The sequence below is a fragment of the Mesocricetus auratus genome, unplaced genomic scaffold (assembly GCF_017639785.1).
Source record: "Mesocricetus auratus isolate SY011 unplaced genomic scaffold, BCM_Maur_2.0 Super-Scaffold_100019, whole genome shotgun sequence".
Taxonomy (NCBI): domain Eukaryota; kingdom Metazoa; phylum Chordata; class Mammalia; order Rodentia; family Cricetidae; genus Mesocricetus; species Mesocricetus auratus.
Window position 1 is genome coordinate 19,216,466 of NW_024429200.1, and position 13,394 is coordinate 19,229,859.

Genomic DNA, 13,394 nt, shown 5'->3' on the forward strand with positions numbered 1-13,394 from the left:
AAGACAGAATCTATGGAAAGTTGAAGGCACAGGGTCTGTCCTAACTAACTCAATATAAAACTGAGATGCAGGGGAGAAACTTTGTACGTTAGGAACAGTGAAAAAGTAGTAAGGCCCCAGAGTTTTGCTTTGGCTATATGGCAATTTACCCTGTTTTCAGTTTTCAAAAATAACCTTCAACCCTGACATGCAGACAACAGAAAAATAAATCTTATAATTCCTTTTTGGTTATGTTCTATTTGGTAATTAAAATATTTTTTGAAATGAGTATCGTTCTATGGACTCATTTATTCATTTAATTTAGAGACAGGATCCTACTTCATAGTCCAAGCCAGCTTAGAACTCGCTACATAATGCAGGCTGTCTTCAAATTCATGGCAACCCTCCTGTCTCAAGCTTCTGAGTGCTATAGTTCTTGTCATGAGGCAGCACTCCCCATTCATTCTATGGATTCTCTACCTGGGTTGTGAAGTCAGAGTCCTCCTGATAAATGGCGACTCTCCAAAGCTGGGAAGCATGGAATGAGTTAATCAGTGTGCTTGAGAGGGGTGCTTTCTCCATGCTGGGAAGCAGAAGAACATGAAGCAACTTCCATTTGCTCAGACGCTGCCCTCTAAGCAGGGACCTCCATGGCTTCAGCTCCTGGGGCGCCAAGTGAATGCATACTGCCAGCCATTTCAGTCACAGGCACACGTCATTGTTTTGCTTGTGTAAATCTTCCCCATGACATCACTGGGAGAGAGGCAGGAAGGGCTGTTTAAAAGTGAAACGTGGAGAGCAGCCTTACAGAGAAAGGAAAGTCAGCTTTACAATTTTTATTGCCTCTGCACTAATAACAATGTGAAAGAAAAGTGCCATTAAAGTTTATTATCTGCCAAATTTCACAGAATCCAACCTTTACATAGAATGGGCTTTGTGCTCTAAGCTGTTTCATGCAAGCAAGCTGTGTGTTGTGCCTTATGGCCGGAGCCCAGTATTTTGTGCCAGAACCTCAATGGTCCTCTGTTCTCTTGCCACATTTGGTTTGAGATTGATGGTGGCCGCAGTGAAGAAATAACCAGTGTTGATTTTGGAAAGCAAAAATTTACAAAAAGTTGTTCTATTAACCAAGTCAAGAGGCTTGACATCTGTCTGCTCCCCGATTAGTTTGATAGTTTCTATGTGCTCAGTTCCTATCGATATTCCAGTTAAGATCTGTCCATAATACTGTTTCAGATGATATATTTCTCGAGAATTTTTTTATTTCCACTTACATTGTGCCCTAATGGGTATGAGATAATAATAATTTATAGCAGGTAGCTTGAACTTTATCTAGTTTTCTAGACTTTATTAAACCACAGGAATAGGATGCATACCCAACTAACTTGCTATTTTTGTATTATATATTCCCAAGTGATTATTAAAATGAACTAGAAAAGAAACAAAATTGAAGAATTTCTGTGACTAAGGAATTTTAAACTTACTTCTACTGATATTACTATTTTTTTTTCCTGAAGTAGGTCTGGCTATCCTTGAACTTGCTTTGTAGACCTTGTTGGCCTTGAACTTACAGACACCCACCTGTCTGCCTCTGGGCTATTATTACTATTTTAAAATTTAATTTTAATTAAAATGTATGTATCTATTCGTACCCTGTGTGCATGTGTGTTCACAGTGTCTACAGGTGTACATATCCATGCCCAAATGCTGAGGTCAGAGAAAAACTGGTGTCCTCTTCCACCGATCTCTGCTTTGTCCCTTTGGCACAGCATCCCATGCTGAATCTGGGGATTGGCATTTTCTGCTAGGTTGGTACCCTTAAGCTGCAGTGGTCCTCTGCTCTCTGCCCTTCCTCCCACCGCCTGAAGTGCTGGGGTTATAGGCACGTGTAGCCGTATCCAGCCTCTTTTGGATACTGGAGATCTGAGCTTAGGTCCCAGAGCAGCATGCATCTTTATAGACGGAGCCACGTCTCCAGCCTGATTGTACTGTTTTTTTAAAATAATATTTCAAAATTACCCTGGTCTTAGGTCTTAGAGCAGGGACTCTCAACCTGAGGATCACGACTTTGGGTGGGGTGTCAAATAACCCATTCACAGAGGTCACCTAAAACCATTGGAAAACACAGATATTTACATTATCATTCATAACAGTAGCAAATTTACAGTAATGAAGTAGCAATGAAAATATTATGGTGAATATTATGGTGGGGGTCATCACAACAGGAGAAACTGTATTAAAGTGTCACAGCATTAGGGGGGTTGAGAACCACTGTTTTAGAGGCGTATATGCAATTCCCCTTCCTATATCTTAGTTCTAGATCTCCATGTCAGTTTCTTGAATGGAAGGTGTGTTGGTATGAGCTTAATTTAGGTTCTCAGCAAGTATAAATTAAAATGGTATGTGTCAGCTATAACACACTCTGTATATTTGTGGTGTTGTGTTGTCAGTGTGCTCTAGGTTGTAGATTTACATATGTGAGTAAGCCTTTGGCTGTAGGTTTATACATGTGAGTGAGTCTTTGCCTGTGGTGTTGTGTGGTCAGTATGGTGAAGACTGTGTAGATTTATAAGTGCGAGTGAGTCTTGCCTGGCTGGTTGAGCTTGTGTGTTGATATTTTCTTTTCTTTTTTTCTTAATCTTTAGGTGCCAGTACAGTGGTCAGATATGGTTACTCTGAAAGCCAGAATGACAAATTATGGCTTACCCAGGTATAGATGGCTTACACATGCTTGGAATTTTTTTCAGAGAGAGGTAAGTGCTGCTATTCCTGGGGGTAGAAAGTGTAGCATAATTGGCAAGTTGTCAAAACAGGTGTTCAAAGCCTTGGCGTTGATGATTTTCTGCAGTGAAATCTGAAAGCCCGTGCAGTTTTTTACCCTCTGCAATGCCTCGAGTCATCCCTGCTTGTCTTTTCATCTCTCATTCCCATATTCCCACCTCATTCCTTCTGGTCACATGTGCCTGTCTGGAAGCTGTTTGGCCCAATTACTGTGAAGTTTCTTTTTCATGAGTTACCTAATAAATAGCCAAAGTTTTACTTACACATTTCTCTTTTATCGTCATTTTACTACTTTTAGAGTTACCTGTGTTTTAAACATTATTTCAACACTTTAAGAGGTTGCTTCCATTTGCGAATTTTGTTAGTGTGATCATCATTATCAGTCTGTTTTTTTCTTTTCTAGTCAGGATGTCTTTGGTTCAAATCGTAGCTCTGCTACATTCTGTCATTTTACTGAATTCCCTAGGTCTCAGTTTCCCTACTTATCACATAGGAATGGTACAGGTATTCACCTCGTGGGGTGCTGAGCACAGTAAGAAGAGTGAACCAATGGTACCATTGACCTTATCTCATTTAGCCTATGCTGACACTACAAAATATACCTTTCTTCCAAATGTCTTTTGCATTTCATCAGAGTGTCTTAAGCAGGAACTGTTTCCTAGACGCTTAAAATCCAGTGTCTTGAGATTACTCATTGCTCTTGGCATTAAACCATCTCTTCTGAGCATTTTCCTTGTGAGCGACATGACAGTTCTAGAAGACCAAGTATCTCAGTTTGCTTTCCTTTCTCTTGCTCGGGACTATGAGGCATGGGAGAATGAGCGTCACTGGACAGCCATCCCTGTCTATGCCTGTGGCAGAGATTCAAGTCTAAGACAATCTCCAAACCTGGCTTTGTGTCTCAGTTGTTGAGATGGTAAAATTATCAGCGTCGCGCAGATTTCCTGTTATTTCATTGTTTCCTGACTTTGTTTGTTGCACAAATTTAGTAAAAAGCAGTGCAATGAGAAGACACATGAAGCCGTTTTCGGGGGTTGCCCTGGGTAGAGCTCCGGAGTCTTTATTTCCTGGAACTGATGCAACAAACTGCCCGAAACCAGGCTGAGGAACAGGGACCTTGTTCTCCTCCTTATAGGGGGCCTCTACCTCCATGGACAGTTTACAAGCACTGCGGATGCTACATGCTAGTTTCTCTTGGCAGGTTCCCTCTTATTCCACAATGCTAGTTCACATAAAAGGCGTGGTGAATACTTCCAAATACCTGGAAGACTTTGCAACTCTTTATATTAATCTGATAGGACTGCCACAGTTAAGTGTCACAGACAGGGTCCCTTAGTCCACGTGTTTGTTCTCAATTCTAGAGGTTGAAAGTTCAAGGTTGGCAATATTGATATCTTTTGAAGCCTCTCCACCGGCTTGTAGATGGCTTTAATCCCATGTCTTCTCATTGTCTTGACCGTATGTGTGCTGTGTTTAATTTTCCTCTTCCTATAAGGATGTTATTCGTACCTAGTTATGGTCCATGATGATGGCCTTATTTGAAATTAGTTATTCCTAATGTCTCTTTCACCATAAACAGTTGCATTCTGTGACATGAGGGCTAGAATTTTAACATGGAGGTTTAGATGGAGAGAGACAACTCAGCCAAGGATGGCTTTCTTCTCCAATAAATCATGGACCAGAAAATCACATGGTCAGGATTTAGCCCTCGAAACTCCTCATTCCCTGGTACCCTGTGCATGTAACATAACTGAATCAAATTTGCATAATTCTTAGTGACACTAATTTTTTAACCCCATTTAAGAAATATATTTATTTTAACATGGTAACGGTTGTATACTTTGGAACCACAGATGCTGCCTTACACTGACCTATGACTTTGGAAAGTAACGTCACCCATCAAGGGCCTCAATTTATTTACATGTAAAATAGTGATTCTATTTTCTACAGCTTGATGTAGTATCAACTTGGGGGGAAACAGTCTTGTCAGGTAGTGGTAGACACAGGCGTGTACTGGTGTAATGCTGAGTTCACCTTAAGGAGGTTCAGGAAGCCTCTGTACAGACCCAGTCTCCTCTGTTGGGCAGGCAAGACAACCACAGAGAAGAGAACGGATGTTAGTGTTTCCTTAACAATGTTGGCACCGAACATGGCATATTTAAGTTATCTGGAAAAGCCACTGCTGTGAAAATCTTCATTTCCTGACAAAGCCAGATTAGTTGGCCACTCCACTGAGGCTGGAGGTAGAAGGCTCTGAGACCTGCCCTGTGACATCAGCTCCAAAAGGTCTTATGTGGCTAGGGACTGAGGGAAGTGGCTGTTTCTGGGTAAAATGTGGTATCAAAATGTAATAGTTTACAGCATTTAGAAAGGGGAGTCTTAATTCTGACCCTTATTTTCAGGCTTCCAAATGCTTTGCATCAGTGTGTGACATCAGATTAGTCAATCTGTGACATTTATGTTACATTTGTAGTGCTCAGGATGTGTCTCTGTTGTGACGCTTGTGGTACACCCATGGTTTTGTTTTGTTTTGTTTTGTTTTGTTTTTACGAGACAAGGTTTCTCTGTATTGTTTTGGAGGCTGTCGGTCTAGCCTGGCCTCGAACTCACAGAGATCCGCCTGCCTCTGCCTCCCGAGTGCTGGGATTAAAGGCGTGAGCCACCAACGCCCGGCTCACACCCATGGTTTTGAAACAATGGAGAAAGTATTTTTAAAATTTCTCAAAATCCTTGCTATTAATGGCTCCCAGTGATTACCATTCAGAGTGCTTTTCAGATGCTTTTTTTCTTTCTAAATCATAAGCTCGTTAAATCATAAGCTGTTTAGGCACAGAGAGTGAAAACATACCCAGTATATTGAGCATTTTCCTCGCTTGCTGTTGCATGAGGAATTCAGAATTCTTCCAAGTTTTGGTTAAACTTTGAAATGGCACCGGATTGTGATATTTTGTGCTTCAGTGTTAATCCAAGCACAGATTGGTCTCCTGGGCTATGTAATTTACATAGCCGTAACTCTTGGCAGGGTTCTTCTCTGTGAGTTCCCATATTCCTTCCTTCTCACTGTGTGCAGAGAATTTCTCTTTTATCCAAGTGCAAAGCTCTCCTCGTCACAGTTATTTTTCTGAATCCAGCCTGCACCTGCCTTCAAGCAGTGTTTATAAGCCTTCATCAAAGTTTTTTAATAATCAATGTAAAGTACAGCAAAACAAAGCAGTCTGCTTAACCATGGCATAGAGAAAGATATACTTACTTTAAGTCCAACTACATTCAAACTAGGAACATCATCATTTTTTTGAGTTTATAATGATACAATATGATAGTAGATCAAGAACTCCATTCTATTGGGTGATACCAAGTTGGACAAATTATTTATAAACTTTTTTGCCTGGATTAAGGAACCTAAGATTGGCTGGTAACCTTTGTGACGTGGGCTTTGGTCATCAAGTCTTTCCATAGAATTTTTGGAAACTTTTATCACAATAGTTGAATTTGTTGAGTAGCATGTTACTGAATGGCCAATCAGTAAAACGATTAACTACTTTCAACTGACTAGAAGTTAATGTAACACAAGTTCAGCTATTGAATTTGTAAGGATGTGTGTGAAATCTGTCATTGTTGTGATCATCCGCGGAAGATCCTAGAGGTGGAGAGTGAGACTCATGTTGGCTTTTAGGCGGGGTGGGTGTTGCTGTTTGGAACCGTTCCATTATGAGATGTTTACTTTGATATTCCCTTGTGATGTGTCTGCCGCCAGTATAGAATGCACACACAGCTTTAGCTGATAGGTGAGCTTAGCCCTGAGCACAAGCATTTAAGGCATCATTCGCATCTCTCGAGTTAAACAGAAACTATTTTGTGTAGTTTCTAAGTGTGACCGCTAACTCTTTTGTAGTTTAAGTGCTGTGGTGTGGTGTACTTCACTGACTGGCTGGAAATGACGGAGATGGACTGGCCTCCAGATTCCTGCTGTGTTAGGGAATTCCCAGGATGCTCCAAGCAGGCCCACCAGGAAGACCTCAGTGACCTTTACCAAGAGGTAAGACCAAGCGCGGTCATCATACCAAGAGCAAAACTTCCCAAAAGAACCTTCAACAGCGTTCTGATTAAAATTTCACCTTCTATTCAAATCTTTAGGCCTCAAATTTTTCTCTGATAAGTGCAGCAGCAAGAGGACAAAGTGAAGAAAAATTATCACTAACCACATTTTAACAAAGGAGAGTGGGAAAGATCTAGTTCCATCCTTAATTACATTTTATTTTATTATTAAAAAAACCCAACCCTTCCAGTTGATTAGATTGTACACTCTAGTACTTAGAGCCAATTTCTAGTGTGTTTTAGGGTTCCTTTGAAAGTAAATGTGTGTGGATTGTGTAGCTGAATGGATCTGTGGGAAGCCTATCTCTGCAGTTCCGGGGGAAACTGGTTTAGGGCCCTGATTTAGGGGAAAGAAAACTCTCCCGAGAAAAGCCCGTGTGTTGCTCTTTGGTTCCCCCTGCTGGTGACAGCTGGTAACCTCAGTTTTGGTTTGCTGAAGCAGTTTTTCTTACAGGGTTTGAATTAATCATTTGGTGCCAAAAGTTTACATATTGTGTGTTCTTCTGGAATTTATCCTAGTCATCAGTTGCCATTTCTTAAGAGTTTTTACATCCCTTTACATTTAGTGTTTTCCCAGTCAATAATGGGATTAACATGTATAGTTTTACTGTAGCTGGGCTGGAAGGTTCTGTGTGGTTAAGAACAATTACTGCTCTTCCAGAGAACCTGGGTTCAGTTCCCAGCATTTTGTGGCTCACACCCATCTGTAACTCCAGATCCAGGGGATATGACCCCCAGGCTCCTGCACACACATGCATGTCTCTAAATTCAGGCATACACACATATACACGGGATTCAATACATGAAAAAAATTAAAGTTTTACAGTAGTCACTGGCTATGTGTGGTTATTTTCATTAAATCAAGTAATTAAATTCAAAGTTCATTATTTAGTTGCAGTAAGTACATTTCTACCTGTGGTCATGCAGCCATGGGGCATGCTGAACTCTTGGGGCTTAACATAAATACTTGGAGTGAGGATATGTATTGGTGTTATGTGTATCTGTGATATGACTGTAATAATAAAACATCTGAGGGTGTGTGTGTGTGTGTGCACACGCACGCTTGCCAGTGTGTGTGTGCAAGCTTGCCCATGTGTGTGTGTGTGTGCACGCTTGCCCGTGTGTTGTGTGCGCGTGCATGCTTGCCCATGTGTGTGTGTGTGTGTGCATACTTGCCTGTGTGTGTGTGTGTATCTGTGCATGTGCTCACGTGTGTTTGTGTGTGTGTGCACACTTGCCCGTGTGTGTGTGTGTGTATCTGTGCATGTGCTCGCGTGTGTTTGTGTGTGTGTGCACACTTGCCCGTGTGTGTGTGTGTGTGTGTATCTGTGCACGCGCCAGCCTCCGAATGTTTAAGATATATGCCTTTTGTTTACTGTGGGAGAATATGCTTTTTTTGTTGCTGTTTCACCACTCAGCATTGTCTGTTCATTTTTTAAAAAGGCTACCGACCAAAGTCAGTTGTGGAGATGCATAGTTTAGACTGTGTGCTGATTGATCCGAGTTAATTTCCACAGTGCTACAAGCTGAGTGGATTCAGCAACAGAGACAGGCTTGCAGTTCTACAGAGTAGAAGTTCCCGGTCACCATGTTTGCAAGGAGAGGTCAGCCTCTTCCAAAGTCCAGGCAGAAGGGCACAGTGTACCTCTCCCCCAGCTTCTGGTCTTGTCAAAAAGCTGTCCTGACCTGTGTTTTTCTCTTCGCTTGGTATTTTCTATGTGTCTTTCTGTCTCCAGATTTCCCCTGAAAGGTCACCTTGGAGCCCACCGTTCTGCAATCTGGGTTCGTGCTCACTTCATTACATCCTAAACAACCCAGTTGTCATAAAATCACATCCTGAACTGTGAAGAGAACACATTAAACATAAAATTTTCAAGGTCATAGCCTAACCTACAATTGGTATTTTTGTAACAACTGAGTAATTCAGCTTGTTTATTATAAAAGATAATAAAAACATGTATTGTGATTCCTCACATTACTGAAAATATGGTGTTTGGCTTTGATTATTTTGAACATGTTATGATTAGATGCAGTTGGCTCCAATGACACAAAGGATACATCAGTTAAAGTTAACTGAACAAGGCATCATGGAGTCAATGTTTCTAGGCCTCTCCGTGTTTGTGCTCAGGTGAAAGTCCACTGTTCTGTTGTCTAGCGGATGTTGTAGGACATGATGAAATGCCACCAAGCCAGAGTTTTCTGTGCTACAAAACACAAGAGACTGTTAAATAGAAACTAATGTGGGGATTAAATGAGTTATAGCTTAAAAGAACATGGTTAGAGCATACACACATGTAGACATGTGAATTGCATCCTATCCGTGTTCCTACTGTAAATCTTGCTCATTGGTCGGTTCTGACAAGCAGCAAGTCAGTAGTGAAAATGACTGGGCTTCAGCCCAGCCCAGTGACGTGGCGTCTGCCTTGGTGATGATGGTTAGAGCCAGGGTGGAGACGTGTGAAGGCAGCGCCACTGTGCAGCTCTGCAAAGCCTGGACGTGGCTAATCTCTCCTCAGTTTTCCTTTATTTAGCTGAAATTTGTTCACTTTCTTATTTGCTGGAATTTTCTTCTTGTAAAACTCAGTTATTTTTTCCCCCAGAGTGGCTTAGATTAGTTCTGCTAGTGCCTCACTTCATAATGGGATGCTTACTCTCGGCGGTTTGTTTTCAGGATGTCTAATAGAAAGGATGGAAGAAGCCATTTTGTGGCACTTGTGCAAACTGGTAACCCAGATCAATCTAAATATCTTCCTATTTTAGTCAGGAAACTTTCCATTAGCTGATATGAGCAATTATAAATTGATTTCAGACACAGACCTCTGGTTAGGTAGGTTGTATCGGAGTAATCTGCTTTGGCATTTTACAATTAACAACCGATGCTGATATTAGTAATGATAACCGTACACAGTTATACGCATTATTGACTTTCGAGAGTGGATCGTTTAGTAGCTTTATAGCTCAAGTACAATTAGGTCCATAATTAAGAGATTAGCATCCTAAGATCACCCAGTAACAAAATGGGTGTTTAAAAGAAGACATAGTGAGTAAGAACTGGGGGATTTGAGAGGATTCTTTGGAAGTTGAGAAATCTAAGGGAAACTAGTTTAGACGTTTTCAAACATCTCAAAGTTCATAATTCATACCAGGAATGAGACATTCAGAGTATTGCTCCCAGGGACAGATGTTACAGGAATGAAAGTTTGCATCAATGGGAGGAAGACCTTGCTCATCAACCTCTGGCCAACCACAAAGCAGGTTATCTTGTAAGATACCGTCTCATCACCGAAAATATTAAAGTCAAGGTCAGATGGTTACGTCATTGGGGCCTTTAGAATGAGTTTTTAAATTAAGAGTGAATCTGTGCTAGATGGACTTCAAGGTCCCTTTATCTCCCATATTCTGTAAGCTCAGAGATAAGTACTGGCTTTCTTCCTGTCCTCTTTCTTTAGAAGTCTGAAATCGGGGAAATAAATCACTCTCAACCATCTGGTGGCCTGCCTGGTTCCCTGACCCAATAATATTTTATGACAGATTTTGAAACCTGTGAAAAATGATAGGGCAGAAATACAGCAACAACTGCACATTTTTGAAATATTCTCACCAGAGGTGCAGTTAGGTTCAGCATACAAATCCTTGAATGTCCATAGTAAGAGGCATACACACTTGAATAAAATGTAATTACAGGTGTGACTATCTCTGACTCTCACTTTGATTTTCTGTATTCATTTACCCAAAATGTTTCGTGATTATCTTGAGTTCCATACGCAGCGTAGAATGTTGTGGATAAAATTCTCACTGATAACTTAAAAGGGTAGTAATATAGACATTTAGTAACAACAAGAAAAAGGCTATTACAGAAAGAAAAGAAAACAGGTGTTAGTAAACACTTTGAGGGCTTTGAACTCAGTACTGGAGTGAGGCTTTATCGATGAGGAAGCTTCTTTGGGTAGCATGAGGCTGTCATAATGGGTACAATTTTACCTGAAACCAATTGGTGACATGGACCCAGCTGGGCGAAGCTTGTGTAGACTATTTTTGGCTTAGGAAACTGCAGGTGCCAAGATTCAGGTGGCCTGAACCAATGATCACTGGCTTTGTGGTACCTCATTCTTAGGAAGTGTTTGTGTAACCATGCCCTCTAATGCTGGATGGTAGACGTGGTCTCAGCCAGGCTTTGAAGTCAGAGCTGATGTTGGTGAAATTCAGCATGCTGCATGCCTCCTTTCTCCCATATAAACGTGCATTGTTTGGCTTGGTCTGGAGAAAACAAACCGAGAGAAGCAGAAAATACAAGATGTTAGGAAGTTTCACACGGCTGGGATTCCCAGACCTGCTGCCCATGGCTGTGGGCTCTTGGTAGAACAATAAGTTACACCTCAAACAAACTCACTCTCAGTGTTTTGTGTGCGTATTGCTGTTAAGCAGCTGTCATCGAATCTTTAAGGGCCTTTGTTTGGGAGAATAACTGTAGTCCTTATCTCAGATGGGAAACAAACAGGCCCTTCAAGGGAACCCAGAGGCTTCGTGCTCCATCTCAGGAAACTGCAGGTGCCAAGATTCAGGTGGCCTGAACCAATGATCACTGGCTTTGTGGTATTCCATTCTTAGGAAGTGTTTGTGTAATCATGTAAGATGAAGCTTAATGGGAACATACCAGCCATGATTCAAATGGGCCCACTCAAAATGTAAAGCAAAGGCGGGCAGAAAGCCAAGCGATACACATATCTTCTCAAAAAAAGTGATGGTCTCAGTGATGTATGTGGGGCAGGGCAGAGTGATACCCCTCACATAGCAGGTGCCTTTGGGACATTTTTCCTTTAAACTTTCTGAGTTTCATGGGTTGGGTATGAATCTCAAATAATAAGTGAATTTATCTCAAGCAATTGTGTTGCTATAAACCACATACGACTTAAATCAGTGGTTCTCATCCTGTGGGTCCCAAGCCTTTGTGGTCAAACAGCCCTTTCACATGGGGTCACATATAAGATGCCCTACATAGCAGACAATTACATTATGATTCATAACAGTAGCAAAATTACAGTTACGAACTACCAATGAAAATAATTATCGTTCAGTGACCAAAGATGAGGAACTGTATTGAAGGATCATAGCATTAGGGAGGTTGGGAACCACTGCTTTACATGGTAGCTTCTTCCACTACATCCATGAATAAAGAAAGTCAGAAAGGGCAATAAGTGTGGAAGTGAGGGTATGTCCCCTTTTTTCTGTTCCTTAGCCTTCAGGACATAGTGAACCTGGACAAAACCTAGTATACAACAATCTTCAAATACATCATTGATTGGGTACCAGGGGCAGGGCCTTAATTAAGATGCAGGTGAGCATCAGGGAATGGAAGGTTACTCAAAGGAAACCTTAGGAGAAAGGGGGATTTGAGCTATCAGGAGTCAATAGAGTTCTTGCTGATGGCTGACTAATGTGATCGGACTTTCACAATGGGATGTGGGGTGAAGGATGAGATAGAAGAACGTGGAACTCTAGGTAAACCAACGGAAGAATTCTTGCTAAAAGTGTGGCATACCGATGGACATGGAGTAGTTGAAAAGAACTAAGGATAACCTAGAATCTGGTCATCAGTACTGTCTGAAGTCTTCCTACTCTCATTAGTGTATTGAATGATGTATGGGCTGAGTATAATAAATTCACGCTGTTTATCATCATGGAGATGCTGTGTGGGTTGGTTATTGCCGATCTCTCTTGTATTCTGTACCTGAAAAATAATCAGTATACACTTTCTTTTTTTTTCTGAGAAGTCCCCGCCGTCCCCGCTGTTTGTTAATATCCCTCTCCTGTTAAAATTGTCAACCAATTCTAACGATTAGTGTTCTTTGTGTACGGAAGCATTTTTCACAAGTGACATCCTACTATAATCTTCCCTAGCATCTCTGAGCTGAGGTAGAAATACAGCAAAGATACAAAGTGCTCTGGTGAGAAGTAAGTATGGCCTTTTGTAAAGCTCTACCTACTGATAGGGGCAGCTGACTTTCACCTAGGTCCTCCTGTTCTTCAGTTTGTGTGGGATTCTCCTCAGGACCAAGCAAGTCTTCACACATGAGACAGACAGGAAATCAGGAGTGAGAATTACAGAGAAATACAGGGAGGGGAAGGAGGAGGAGTTTAGACCTTTGGGCACGTTGGCCAAGACACTGGTTGAATAGTCACAACAGGGGCTAGAAAATGAAGTAAGATTTAGATCCTCTTGAAGGAGGGCACAGAAAGGAACTGGTGTGAAACAGTTGTCATCGTCTTTGTGCTCCAGATGTGCAGGAATCCATAGCAGTGATGGTATCTCACAGGCCTTTCAGTCTAACGGGTAAGTAGGTGCTACCCAACTGAAGAAAGCATTTGATTGGCAGGTGGCAGTAAAGGCCATTTCCAGCTAAGCCATGGTACAAAGTTAGAAGTGACAGCAAGTGAAGAGAATGGCCTGTCACTGTGAGGCACAGAGAGCGGCCTGGGTTATGAATAGCCCCATATGTTCTGCTAACACGCAGATTTTATACTGTAATTGCCTAGTCAAA

General features: G+C 41.5%; 1 protein-coding gene across 3 annotated transcripts in view; it reads left to right on the forward strand.

The window, feature by feature from the left end:
* The window catches only part of Tspan12 (tetraspanin 12), a 64,375-nt gene that overhangs the window by 36,038 nt on the left and 14,943 nt on the right, over window positions 1–13,394 (forward strand). For all 3 annotated transcript variants that reach the window (XM_013119120.3, XM_013119121.3, XM_005078044.4), the window contains 2 exons: window positions 2,625–2,732; window positions 6,653–6,796. In XM_013119120.3, the coding sequence (XP_012974574.1) occupies window positions 2,625–2,732; window positions 6,653–6,796 (252 nt within the window). The remainder of the gene's footprint in view (window positions 1–2,624; window positions 2,733–6,652; window positions 6,797–13,394) is intronic.